The following is a 13,358-nucleotide window of genomic DNA, read 5'->3' as shown; positions in this document are numbered from 1 at the left end:
GTGGTGAGAGCCTGGCCCAGGCTGCCCAGGGAGGTGGTGGAAGCCTCCTGCTCAACCCTGGAGGTGTTTGCAGCCAGGCTGGAGGTGGCTGTGAGCAACCTGCTGTGGGGTGAGGTGTCCCTGCCCATGGCAGGGGGCTTGGGGCTGGCTGAGCCCTGGGGTCCCTGCCAGCTGATTCTCCAATAACCACCAACTCCAGAAGGCTTTTTGGCTGTGTTCAGCTTCTATTTACATTCAACTGTCAGGAACAAGAAAGAGGCAAGCTTGGGTTGGGCTCTTCCCAGGCAATGCTCTCAGTCAGTCCTGAGCCCCCAAACTCCTTCACCTGAGGAGTTCTTCAGTAAAGAAGGAAGAAGTCAATGCAAGCAGTGCAGTGCTGACAGGGAGGCTCTGCCCTCCTCACCCTGCCAAGGAAGCCAATGAAGTGTGCAGCACCTCCAGCCAGCCCAGCCTCTCAGCAGAGCTTTCAAGCCCTCCCCAGCAATCAATTCTCCTCCCCAGCCCTCCCCCCTTGCACAATCAAAATGCTGCCAGGAGGTGACTGCTAATCCCTCAGGAGGCCAAGATCCTCCTCCTTCCTGCTCCCTCCAGCCCTGGAACCTTGTCCTGGCACAACTCAACAGGCAAAAACCAGCCAACCACAAGGCAGAAATCCCTGGTCCCTCTCAGGAGCTTTCCCCCCACCCCTCCCCCCAGCTCTGCTACAAACTTCAGGCATTAATCCTACCCCAAATTAGGCCTTGACATTCAGCTCTCCCAGGGAGCAAGGTGGAAAACAAGACTTCAGCTCCCTCCAAGGAATGCTCAGGGAGCAGACTGCAGCATTATCATCTCCCCCCCAAAAGGAAGCTCTGACTTATTCCTTCAGCTTTGTACTCCTCCAGTGGGACCCAAAGCACTTCTGACACACCCAGGATGATGCTCCTAGCCCCAGAACCAGGAGCAGCTCCTGAAGAACAGCTGCTGCCATAGAGGCAGGCCTGCATTTGACCTCAACAGGCTCAGAACAGGCTTTGAAGAGCCCAGGCCCTGGTGGGGAGACAAAGCCATGCAACAAACCCCATCCCACACCATCCACAGCCTGCTGCTCTTCAGCCAAGCACCAGGAAAACCCAAGAGCACTTTCCCTGGGCACCTCTGCAGTGTTTCTAACCCAGCTGCCTGCTCACAGGATGCCTCAAGCCTCCCATCAGGCTGCTGAGTGGCCCAAGCTTCACCTTCCAGCCTCTGCAAAGCCTGGAGAAGGGCAGAGGGGGTGTTAGAGCTCCTTCCCCCCTGCTCCCCAGCAGAGGACTCACCTCACCCAGTGAGGGTCTCCACCCTGCTGCCTCCCATGGAGGCCACAGTTCTGACCCAGGTGGTACACAAATGAATTTGCCCAGGGAGAGCTGTGGGAGAGGAGAAAGAGTCCCCCCTGCTCCACTGTCCCTCCCGAGCCCCCCATGCCCAAGATCCAAGCCTCAGGCCAACACAAGAAGCTAGGATGATGCAGCTGTCCACCCTCCCAGGCATCACAGCAAGGGTTTGCACCAATGTTACCTTCACATCAATCATGTTCTGAACACCTTCTGCCTGCCTGGGAACCAAGCAAGCTCGGCTCCAGCCCAGAGTGACCCTAAAGTGCCCCTCTGCCCGTGCCCTGCCGCTGGGCTTGCACAGCCAGGTGCAGCTGCCTCTTGGCGACAGCCGTGTTCAGGTCCCACAGGAACTCCAGCAGCTTGCCCTGGAGGAGAACCTCCATGGGCACGAACTGCAGGACCTGGCGGGGAGAGTCAGCGTCCAGGAGGGAGCCCACCAGCTCCTGCAGGCGCTGCAGGTACCGCACAGCCGGCTGCGGCAGGCCCCTGTAGCCCACGCAGAGCAGGGCGGCGCCGGGGCGCAGCGGCCGGGGGCAGGTGGGGCCGGCGAAGGCCAGGGTCCGGAAGGCGCAGTGCAGGACGAAGAGCAGCCCCGCCGTGAAGCGCGTCAGGCAGGAGAGGATGGGCAGCACCAGGGCGTCTCCCGCCGCCAGCTGGCCCAGGCAGCGCAGGACGCAGCCCAAGAGCTGCCGCTGGTACCTGGGGTCTCCGTCGTACAGCAAGGAGAAGCCGAAGGCCGGCAGCGTGCCCGAGTCCAGCAGCTCCACCTCCATGCCGGCCTGGCCTTCGCTGCCAGAGAGGGACGGGAAGTCCACCACCAGGCACTTGAAGTGCCCGGGGCAGCTTTCACCTGGGACTTCCTGCCGGCTCCTGGCGAGGTCAGACACTTCTGCCAGCAGCAGCGGCCCGGGGAGGACCTCACAGGAGGGACAAGGCTGCGGCGCTGCGGCGCTGCTCGGCCCGGCCCCCACCAGGTCGCTCAGGGCTTCGTTGAGGAGCCCCAGGACCTGCCCGTCACAAAAGGGAGAGCACTTCACCACCGGCAGCCTCCTGCCTTCCAGGACGTGCCACAAGCTGCACTCCGGGTTCGAAGGCGGCCCCTCCAAGAGGCACAGCTTGCCGGCGTTACTCAGGCTGTGCTCCTCGGCCCAGCGGCTGAAGCAGCCCTTGGCCACCTTCTCACTCCAGCTCAGGGCTTCCAGCAGCTTCCTCTCGTTGTAGGTGCTGAAAGCTTTGCTCCTCTGCCCGCACCACCTGGCGCTGGTGCTGCAGCCGGCCTGGGGCTGCCCGACCAGCCACTGGCTCCTGGCGATGGGCTTCAGGCGGAAGCGCCGCAGGAAGAGCCGGGCGGCGCAGTCCCGGGCGGCGCCCAGCCGCGCCTGCTCCGCCCGCCCCATGCGCTCGAACAGCCGCAGGTTCTCCCCGATGGCCTCCGCCTGGCGCCGCTGGAAGAAGGCGCAGCACTCCTCGTGGGCCCGCAGGAAGGACGGGGGCAGCAGGTGCTGGGGGAAGAGGGCCGAGCCCAGCATCCGCGCCCCGAAGCGCCGCCGCATGCGCGCCAGCAGCGGGTGGACGCTCTCCCGGCCCAGGTAGCGCAGGCACACCGCGTAGGCCTCCGAGTTGCCGGCCTTGCTGGTGGCCGGCTTGAAGACGTGGACCTCCTGGAAGGCGCAGTTGAGCAGGAAGAGCAGGTTGGCCGAGCAGTGCTGGAAGAGGGTGAACACCTTCAGCACGAAGGAGCCCCCCGCGCCCAGCAGCAGCAGGGCCGTGACCGCCTCGCAGTAGTGCAGGGGGCAGACCAGCGCCTCCTGCTCGCCCGGGTTGCCCTGGCAGTCGAAGCTGCCGTCGGCGGTCACCAGGTGCACCGCGGCCGCGCTCCCCACCAGGCTCTGCAGGCCCGCCAGGTGCTCCGGGCTCATCACGTCGCCGGTGTCGTCGGGGCCGAAGTACCAGCGCGGCAGCGTGTTGGCGATCAGCCGGTCGTCCGCGATCATCGTCAGGCTGTCGTTGGCCTCGTGGTAAGGGTTGAGGGAGGTGGCCACCCAGTTCCAGGCGCAGGGAACCTGGTGGGACTTCAGGTAGTGGTTCAGGCTGGCGACAAAAGCTCCAGGCGCCTCGCAGAGGTGGACGGAGTTCAGCTCTCCCTCCTCCAGGGCTTCTTCGGGGAGCAGGGGGAAGCTGCCCAGGATCTCGTGGAACTTGCACCAGGCCTGGGTGCAGAGCTCGGCGTTGGCGGACTTCCTCACCTGGGGGACCACCTTGCCCGCCTTGTTGGTGAAGGAGGTGTGCTGGTGCCACTCCTCCAGGTTCTTATCGCTCAGCTGATTCTTCACATGGTTCAAGGAGTCCTTCAGAGCCAGCAGGGAGTGGAACTCCTTGTGAGGGGAGGTGAAAGCCTCGCTGGGGTCTGGCAGCTGCCAGTCTTCATCAGCTGGCTTGGGGTAAGTAAACTTCTTGGCAAAGAGCTTCTCAACGTCAGAGAGCACCTCGGGGCTGAACCCCTCCAGGCTTGCTGGCTGCTCAGCACACAGCTGCCTCTTACAGCTGCTCATCCTTGGATGGCTTCACGACCTGCAGAATGGCACAGAGTAAGGAACAGCTTCACTGCAACCACACCCAGGACAGGAGGAGGCCAACACTCCCTCCTGCTTCACCTTCCAGAGCAGGAGAGAACCACAGAACGCTCCAGGCTGGAAGGGAGCTCCAAAGCTCATCCAGTCCAACCCCCTGCAGGGACAGCCTCAACTAGATCAGCTTGCCCAGAGCCCTCCCCAGCCTCACCTGGAACATCTCCAGGGAAGGGATCCCAACCACCTCCCTGGGCAGCCTGTGCCACTGTTCCACCAGCCTCAGAGTAAAGAACTTGTTCCTCACATCCAGTCTCAATCTGCTCTGCTCCAGGCTGAAGCCATTGCCCCTGGGCCTGGCCCTGCAGGCCTTGGGGAACAGTCTCTCTCCATCCCTCCTGTAGCTCCCTTCGGCTCCTGGCAGGCTGCTCTGAGGTCTCCCTGGAGCCTTCTCTCCAGGCTGAACACCCCCAGCTCCCTCAGCCTGGCCTCCCAGCAAAGCTGCTCCAAGCCCCTGAGCAGTCTCCTGGCCTCCTCTGGAGCCTCTCCCTCAGCTCCAGGCCCTCCCTGTGCTGAGGGCTCCAGAGCTGCCCCCAGCACTGCAGGGGAGGTCTGAGCAGGGCAGAGACAGAATCCCCTCTCTGGCTCTGCTGGCAGTGCTGCTTTGGCTGCAGCCCAGGCTGGGATTTGCCTTCTGTGCTGCAGTCTCCCCCTGCCTGCTCCTGCCCAGCTTCTCCCCCACCAGCACCCCCAAGGCCTTCTCCTCAGGGCTGCTTTTTATCACCTCATCCCCCAGCCTGCACTGACAGTGAGGATTGTCTCAGCCCAGAGGCAGAACCCTGCACTTGCTCTTCTTGAACCTCAGGAGGTTCATCTTAACCACCACAGAACAGCTCCTAGTAAAAGGTATCAGATAAAAAGGGAAATGGTTGTGAAACTGTAGAAGCAAGCAGGGCAAAGAGTATTCATCCTAAACACTTCAGTCTTCTCCTTGAAACCACAAAGCATCTCAGGACACAGCCCCCATGACCTCAGCTATTCTCCTCTCACAGCCGTAAGTCCACTGAGCAGAAGCAAGTCATAGAATCACAGAATTCTTAGGGTTGGAAGGGACCCCAAGGCTCAGCCAGCTCCAAGCCCCTGCCCTGGGCAGGGACACCTCACCCCACAGCAGGTTGCTCACAGCCACCTCCAGCCTGGCTGCAAACACCTCCAGGCATCAGCAGGAGGCTTCCACCACCTCCCTGGGCAGCCTGGGCCAGGCTCTCACCACCCTCCTGGCCAACAACTTCTTCCTCACAGCCAATCTCCAGCTCCCCACTTCTCCCTTTGCTCCATCCCCCCCCAGTCCTGTCCCTCCCTGACCCCCTCCAAAGTCCCTCCCCAGCTTTCCTGCAGCCCCCTGCAGCTCCTGGAAGGCCACCAGAAGGTCTCCCTGGAGCCTTCTCCTCTGCAGCCTGCACAACCCCAACTCCCTCAGGCTGTGCTCAGAGCAGAGCAGCTCCAGCCCTCTGCTCAGCCTCCTGGCCCTGCTCTGGACACCTTCCAGCCCCTCCAGAGCCTTCCTGGCACAGAGGCTGCAGAGCTGGGCACAGAGCTGCAGCTGTGGGCTCAGCAGAGTGGAGCAGAGAGGCAGAATCCCCTCCCTGGCCCTGCTGGCCACATTTCTGCTGCTGCAGCCCAGGCTCTGCTTGGCTCTCTGGGCTGCAAGTGCACGAAGGTGAAGTTTCATCTCCCCTTTCCTCAGCTCCACTGCCTTTTGATAAGCAGAGGCAGTTTCGCTTTCCCTTATGCTGATGCATTCAGGCTGTAATCTCCTTTCTCACAACGTGTGCGGTGGGGGAGGGGGAAGAGGAAAGCTAAGAGAACTCCAGAGCACCGCGCTGGGAAAGTTTTCCTTCCTTTTCAAAGGCCGACAGCGAGGCTCAGCCCTTCCCACACAACGGCAGGGCTCGGAGAAGACCTCTGGAGACCTATCCCAGCCCCCCTGCCACAGCAGCAGCAGCAGCGAGGTCGGGCGGCACAAGACCGCACGCGGGCAGGGCTGTGCATGACTCCGGAGAGGGAGACTCCACCACCTCCCCGGGCAGCCTGTTGCGGGCTCCTAGCGCTCCGGATTTCAGCGGAGCCTCTCGCGTGGGGGCTTGTGCCTGCCGCCCCTTGCCCGGTGCCACGGGGCACCGCTGGGGGAAAGCGGAAGCCTCTTCCCCCCCACCCTCCCCACACCTCACACCCTCCTTTCCAGCATTTGTCAGCATTTCTACCACCCTGCGGCTGGCCGCAGCGGAGCTCCGAGCGAGCCACCAGCCGAAGCGTGGCAGGCAAGGAGAGCAGCACACAGCAGCGTCTGCCTGACCCGGTCCCTTCCCAGTCCCCGCTGCCCTGGGCTCGGCTCACACCCCAGCTCCCCGAGCTCACACACAGCCCGCAGCGCCCTCCCGGCCCCGGCGCACGCGTGGGGGCTCACCGGCGGCGGGGCAAGCCTCGCTCCCCCTTCCCGCGCGCGGCCTAGGCCGCCGCCCGCCGCCCCGGCCCCCCGCAGCGCCGCGCCCGGCCCAGGCGCCGCCCCGCGCGGCGCAGCTCGCTACGCGAGCCCGCGGCTGCGGCGCGGCCCGGGGCAGCCTCCGCCGCTCTTACCCGGCGGATGCGATGGGAAGCGCCGCGCCGAGGGAGGCAGGCCCAGCCCCCTCCGCCGCTCCCCGCAGCCCTGCCCTCTCTCTCCGTGGGGCAGCACAGGCGCCTCCCCCGCACCGGGGGCCGGGAGGGCTTTTATTTGCTTTATTAGGCACAGGTGGAGGGGGTTCGCAGGAGCCGGGCGGGCCGAGTGCCGCCCACCGCTGCCACTGCTGGCAGAGGGCGAGGACTGGCCTGGAACCCAAGCCAAGGCTGCTCTGGGTTCTGCCTTCTCGCAGGCCAGCGGTTCGAGACCGTTTCATTCAGAGGAGAGGAAAAAGCAGCCTGCTTTTCGCCGATAAATAAATACATCCCAAACGGCACTATTTATTTCAGTTCCCGAAAGGGGAGGGGGGAGGCAGAGGAGCTGCTGGGGAGCAGCAGGAGCAGTAAGAAGCGTTTGCAGAATTACTCAGCTGGCATTTGCCGTGTGCTAATGTTTGCGGATTGTTCAGAGGGAGGAAAAGGGCTCAGTGCCCTGCTGCTTCCTGCCGAGGAGCTGGGGACCTCTGCCCTCCGGAACCGGAGGCAGCCGGCGGAGGAGCAGAGCAGCATCACCGCCCAGCCCCGCGGGACCCAGCCAGCACGCACTCTCCAAGCCATTTTCCTGTCTCTGGAGTCGGCAGCGATGCTCCCTGAGAGTTTTGGCCTCTGTCACTCACCAGCTTTAGAATCAGAGAACTGTCAGGGCTGGAAGGGACCCCAAGGCTCAGGAGCTCCAAGCCCCTGCCATGGGCAGGGACACCTCACCCCACAGCAGGTTGCTCACAGCCACCTCCAGCCTGGCTGCAAACACCTCCAGGCATCAGCAGGAGGCTTCCACCACCTCCCTGGGCAGCCTGGGCCAGGCTCTCACCACCCTCCTGGGGCAGAACTTCTTCTTTAAAGACTCTTGCCCACGATAATCCACTTTGCTGCCCTTTCTAAACTCCCCAGGAGACTCACTGCACCCAACTTGGGCTAGCAGGAGGCAAAACCCTTGAAATGTTAAGGGAGCCGTAATGAGAAGAATCAAAACATCCACTGCAGCATCCCTGGAAGCACACATCCACTTTGTAGGCAGCAAGCCAGCACCTAATCCACAGGCAGAGGCAGGAGGGTCAAAGCAGATTAATTGCCACGACAGACACAGGGGTGCAAGCTGCTCTCCAGGTGTTAAATGCTGTGGGGATTTTCCTCTGCACAGGCCAGGGCACGAGGCAGGTGGCAGCCCAGGGGGGAGCAAGCAGCCATCCCCACAGCATGAGTTAGCAGAAATCCTTCCACTTCGGTGCCAAGCTCGCTGCTGTTGATGTTTGCACTCTGATGTATTTCTTCTTGATGAAGCACAACCCAGCCCTGAGCCAGGACTGTTTTTAGCACAGATATTTCAGTGCCACTCCAGCAGCCATACAGCTGAGGAAAGGCTTGCTGGGTGTTAAGTAATGCCTGGGAAAATCTTGATGCTGCCACTTTAAGGATGTAGTCAGGATGAGTGAATGATCTTTTCTCCTTCTCTGGGTCCATCAGAGACCTTGCATGCTAAAGCTGTAACCAAGCATATAAATCTCCAAGCATACAACCTCTCCCCCCACCTCCCTTCAAAGGCTGTCTGAAATGAAGGAATGCTGCCAGAAAGCAGAAAGAACCTTAAGTATAGGGGGGTGAAAAACCCCCAACCCTGTGGTCCCTATTCACCTGAAGAGAGAGCAGGAACTTAGTCTTTATTAAGCTGAGGCTGGCATAAGCAGCTCTGCTTGCAGGCTGCTTCCTTGGGAAGGAGCATTGCAGCTCCTGGCTCCTTACAGGGAAGGGACCCTCCAAGGTCACTTTGTCCAACCCCTCTGCAGTCAGAAGGGACTCCAGAGTCTCACTGCCCTCCTACTGAAGAAATTCTTCCTAAGATCCAGTCTAAATCGACTCTCCCTCAGCTTAAAGCCATTCCCCTTCTCCTATTGCTAGCCACCCTTATGAAACCCCCCTGCAGGCAGCAGGGCCAGCTCCAGCAGCAGCAGGCTGCCCAGGGACACAGCCAGGCTGAGCTGGAAGGGCTACAGGGATGGAGCCTCCACCACCTCCCTGGGCAGCCTGGGCCAGGCTCTCCCCAGCCTCCCTCTGCACAGCTTCCTCCTCAGCTCCAACCTAACTCTGCCCTGCTCCAGCTCCAAACCATTGCCCCTGGGCCTATCCCCACAGCCCCTTCTCAGCAGTCCCTGCCCAGCCTGCCTGCAGCTGCCCTGCAGCTCTGCAGCTGCAGCTCTCAGCTCTGCCTGCAGCCTTCTCTGCTGCAGGCTGCACAGCCCCAACCCTCCCAGCCTGGCCCCAGGGCAGAGGTTCTGCAGCCTCTGAGCATCTCTGTGGCCTCCTCTGGAGCCTCTCCAGCAGCTCCAGGTCTCTCTTGTGCTGGGGTCCCAGAGCTGGCCCCAGCGCTGCAGGGGAGGTCTCCCCAGAGCAGAGCAGAGGGGCAGCTCAGGCAGATCAATGGCAGCAGATGAGCAGCGAAGTGAGGGAGGCAGCTGAGGGGGTGGTGCTCTCCATTCGAAGCTGGCTGTGCAGGGTGGCAGCTTTGTGGAGGTTTCTCTTGCCCTTTGGTGACACAAACCCAAAGCCAGCAGCAGTGGCAGTGGCCTGGTAAGGTCTGAGGTATTTACTTTCTGCCTCTGTAGTGAAAAAACCAAAGGCATTGTTGCCTTCCTTTTGGCTTTCCTCCTGGTGTCTCCAGTGATGTTTCCTGGGGCTGTTGGTGTTCCAGTTCCCCTCCCCGTGCTCTTCCTGCCTGTTTACACACCAGCCACAAGGCTGAGCTCTGTGGACAGGAGGATGTTTGAATAATTGCCTTTGATCCTTTTTAATCTCCTCTTAAAGCTTTGACATTACTTTCCCAGTCACCTTTTCCCTGTTCTGGAATGTGTGAGTGTTTGGATAACATTGAAGCAGCCCTGCAGGGAAGGCCTTGGGGGTGCTGGGGCTGGGGGAGCAGCTGGGCAGGAGCCAGCACTGGGCACTGGCAGCACAGGAGGCCAAGGGCAGCCTGGGCTGCAGCCAGAGCAGGGTGGCCAGAGCTGGAGAGAGAGGATCCTGCCCCTCTGCTCTGCTCTGCTCTGCTCTGCTCTGGGGAGACCTCACCTGCAGGGCTGGGGCCAGCTGTGGGACCCCAGCACAAGAGAGACCTGGAGCTGCTGGACAGGCTCCAGAGGAGGCCACAGAGATGCTCAGAGGGCTGCAGAACCTCTGCCCTGGGGCCAGGCTGGGAGGGTTGGGGCTGTGCAGCCTGCAGGAGAGAAGGCTCCGAGGAAACCTCAGAGCAGCCTTCCAGGACCTGAAGGAGCTACAAGAAGGCTGCAGAGGGACTGTTCCCAAAGGCCTGCAGGGACAGGACCAGGGGCAATGGTTTGAAATGAGAGCAGAGCAGACTGAGATTGGATGTGAGGAACAAGCTCTGCACCAGGAGGCTGCTGGAACTCTCCTCCCAGGGTGGTGCCCCAGCAAAGGCTCCTGTTCCATCCACCACATTCCTCCCCTGAGCTGATTTTCTCCCCTGCCTCAGAGCAAGCTCACATCCTGCAGCTGATCCCAAGCCTGAGGTACTGCTGATCCCTGCTTGCTCTGCTTTCATCCCTTCAGCAGGTACAGCTCAGAATGATCCTTTTGCCCCTAAGCCCTGCCTCTGCTGCCTGCCCCAGTGCTGTGCTTTCCTTCCCCCAAACTCCCCTGCCTGGGAACACTCTCTGGGCTCTGCCTCTCTCCTCTGCTTGTGCCTGGTGCCTCCTGGTGCTCTGCCAGGTGCCAGGCAGAAGGGATGCTGTGGAGCAGCAGCTTGAATTGCTGCTGCATTCCTTGGGCAGGGTCACAGAGCCTCTGGAAGATTTGTGTCTGGTGACTTCCAAGCAGTCAAATCATAGGCTCTGGGCAAGCTGATCCAGTGGAGGCTGCCCCTGCTCCCTGGACAAGTTGCCCTTTGCCAGTCCCATCCAAGCCAAACCCTTCTGTGACCCTATCTGAGGTTTTTTCTCTGCCTGCCCCTTCTGCAAGTCTGAAGAAGCAGCCTGAGACTGAAGGGACTCAGGATGAAAGCATGGGGCAGGAGCTAGAAGCAGGACTTGTGGTCCTGCCTGGTTCTGGATGTTCTGGGCTTGGAGAAGAGGAGGCTGAGGGGAAACCTTCTGGCTCTCTGCAGCTCCCTGAAGAGGAGGTTGGAGCCAGGTTGGGGGTGGTCTCTTCTCCCAAGGAACAAGTGATGGGAAAGAAGAAAATGGCCTCAAGTTGCCCCAGGGCAGGCTTAGGTTGGCTGTGAGGAACAATTTCTGCCCCAAAAGGGTCATCAAGGCCTGGCCCAGGCTGCCCAGGGCAGTGGTGGAGTCCCCAGCCCTGGAGGGGTTTCAGAGCTGCGGAGGTGTGGTGCTGAGGGCTGTGGTTTGGTGGTGGCCTGGCAGGGCTGGGTCCAGTGGGGGATTCAGTGATCTGAAAGGTCTCCCTCAGCCAGCTCTGTGAGGCTGGAGTTAGCCTTCAGCCTTTGACAGCTCTCCAGGAGCTGGAGGATGGAAGTGTTGGTTGCTCTTAGGAGCCCTGTGCTCCCTCCCTGCTTTCTGTGGTCTCATTTGCTCACAGTTGCTCACAGCTCCTTCCTCTTCCTGCCTGAGGCTTCTGAGGCTGCTGAGTTTTAACAGAGGTGGCAGACAGGTTATGAAAGCTGCCTCTGCTTCCCTGCCAGGGAACATCACACAGCCCTTTCTTCAGTGATCTCCACCCTGAAAGCCTGTTCCCCTGTGCCCTAACCAGAGGGCTGCTCAGGACTGCACATATTGGGTACTCAGAAGCTGTTTTCTGATGTCTGGCCTCACTGAACAAGCATCTCCCCAGCTCCCTGCTGCTTGTCTGGAGCTTCTGTGTCTCTCCTGCCTCCATGGCAACATTTTCAGGCTGTCATCAGAGCCTTGCTCAGGTCTCATTTTTGCTCAGCTAACCATGACAAGCCCTTGGAGTGCCTGGTTTGCTCTTCCCTTGCTCATCTGTGTCCTGTCTTACCTATGAGCAGAGGCCTTGGGGGTGCTGGGGCTGGGGGAGCAGCTGGGCAGGAGCCAGCACTGGGCACTGGCAGCACAGGAGGCCAAGGGCAGCCTGGGCTGCAGCCAGAGCAGCACTGCCAGACCTGGAGAGAGAGGATCCTGCCCCTCTGCTCTGCTCTGGGGAGACCTCACCTGCAGGGCTGGGGCCAGCTGTGGGAGCCCAGCACAAGAGAGACCTGGAGCTGAGGGAGAGGCTCCAGAGGAGGCCACAGAGATGCTCAGAGGGCTGCAGAACCTCTGCCCTGGGGCCAGGCTGGGAGGGTTGGGGCTGTGCAGCCTGCAGCAGAGAAGGCTGCAGGCAGAGCTGAGAGCTGCAGCTGCAGAGCTGCAGGGCAGCTGCAGGCAGGCTGGGGAGGGACTGCTGAGAAGGGGCTGTGGGGATAGGCCCAGGGGCAATGGTTTGGAGCTGGAGCAGGGCAGAGTTAGGTTGGAGCTGAGGAGGAAGCTGTGCAGAGGGAGGCTGGGGAGAGCCTGGCCCAGGCTGCCCAGGGAGGTGGTGGAAGCCTCCTCCTGATGCCTGGAGGTGTTTGCAACCTCTGCCCTGGGGCCAGGCTGGGAGAGTTGGGGCTGTGCAGCATGGAGAAGGCTCCAGAGAGACCTCAGAGTTGCATTTTAATATGAAGGGGAAATGCTGCCCAGGCAGCAATAAAGGTGAGCACTGCACCCATGAGGGCATGGGGATCAGAGTCACAGGATGGTAGGGGTTGGAGGGGACCTCTGGAGATCTTCCAGTCCAATTCCCCTGTTGCAGCAGCATCCCCCAGGGCAGGGCACACAGAACACATCCAGGGGGGTTGGAAGCTCTCCACACCAGGAGGCTCCACAACCTCTCTGGGCAGCCTGCTCCAGGCCTCCAGCAGCCTCACACCAAAGAAGTTTCTCCTGCTGCTCAGCTGCAGCCTCCTGGGGGCCAGCTCATTCCTGTTGGTCCTTGTGCTGTCCCTGGGCACCCCCAAACAGAGCCTGGCACCTTCAGCCTGCCCCCCACCCCTCAGCTATTGACAGACATTGATCAGTCTCCTCTCAGCCTCCTCCTCTTCACACTGAACACCCCCAGGGCTCTCAGCCTTTCTCCACAGCAGAGCTGTTCCAGGCCCTTCAGCATCCCCACAGCCTGCCTTGGACTCTCCAGCAGTTCCCTGTCCCTCTGGAACTGGGGAGCCCAGAGCTGGACCCAGCACTGCAGGGGGTGCCTGTGGGACCACCTTGCTTGGGGGCTGCTTCCTCCTGGCCTGGGTTGGTTGATGTTTGTCTCCACTGGGTAGCCTCCATGAACCTCCCTGCAGCTCCATCCTCTTTCCCAGCAGGGTGCTGTGAGTCCAGGTGAGAGGGCAGCACGGGGATGTGATGCTGTGTGAGGCACACAGGGGAGTGGGAGGCTCTGCCTCCAGCCCTAATTAAATGTTCTGATGAACTGCTTGCAAAATAATTCACACCACCTCTATAGATAGCAGGCACTGTGGGGGTGGAAGGCATTGTGCCAGGGTGGTTGCAGGTGATGCTTATCTGGCAGCCTGGGTGCAGGCTGCAGGAACAGGGCTGGGAAGGGTTTGAGTCAGGCAGATCAGGACTGGAGATCCACTTCCCCCCAGACACAGAGAGAAAGGCTGAGACTGCTCTTCAACACTCTGCAGCCCAGCCAGGGATCCATGGGGTGGGCTGGGTTCCATGAGACCCTCCAGTTCCAGCCCCCTGCCATGGGCAGGGACCCCTCC

The 13,358-nt window shown here is 61.1% G+C and overlaps 1 protein-coding gene across 1 annotated transcript; it reads right to left on the bottom strand.

Annotated features, from left to right (window-relative positions):
- Positions 1–1,402: 1,402 nt before the first annotated feature.
- CMTR2 (cap methyltransferase 2) lies at positions 1,403–6,603 on the bottom strand. The gene is made up of 2 exons (XM_054170108.1): positions 6,563–6,603; positions 1,403–3,929 (listed from the first exon to the last, which is right to left on the bottom strand). The coding sequence occupies exon 2, from the start codon at positions 3,908–3,910 to the stop codon at positions 1,616–1,618; it is 2,295 nt and encodes a 764-aa protein (XP_054026083.1). The 5' UTR covers positions 3,911–3,929; positions 6,563–6,603; the 3' UTR covers positions 1,403–1,615.
- Positions 6,604–13,358: the final 6,755 nt, after the last annotated feature.

This window comes from Dryobates pubescens, chromosome 19 (assembly GCF_014839835.1).
Source record: "Dryobates pubescens isolate bDryPub1 chromosome 19, bDryPub1.pri, whole genome shotgun sequence".
Lineage (NCBI taxonomy): Eukaryota > Metazoa > Chordata > Aves > Piciformes > Picidae > Dryobates > Dryobates pubescens.
The sequence above is the reverse complement of the archived record's forward strand: the minus strand, read 5'-3'. Positions and strand labels throughout refer to the sequence as shown.

Coding starts and splice junctions, on each gene's coding strand:
- CMTR2 (XM_054170108.1), bottom strand. CDS start 3,910: ATGAGCAGCTGTAAGAGGCAGCTGTGTGCTGAGCAGCCAGCAAGCCTG.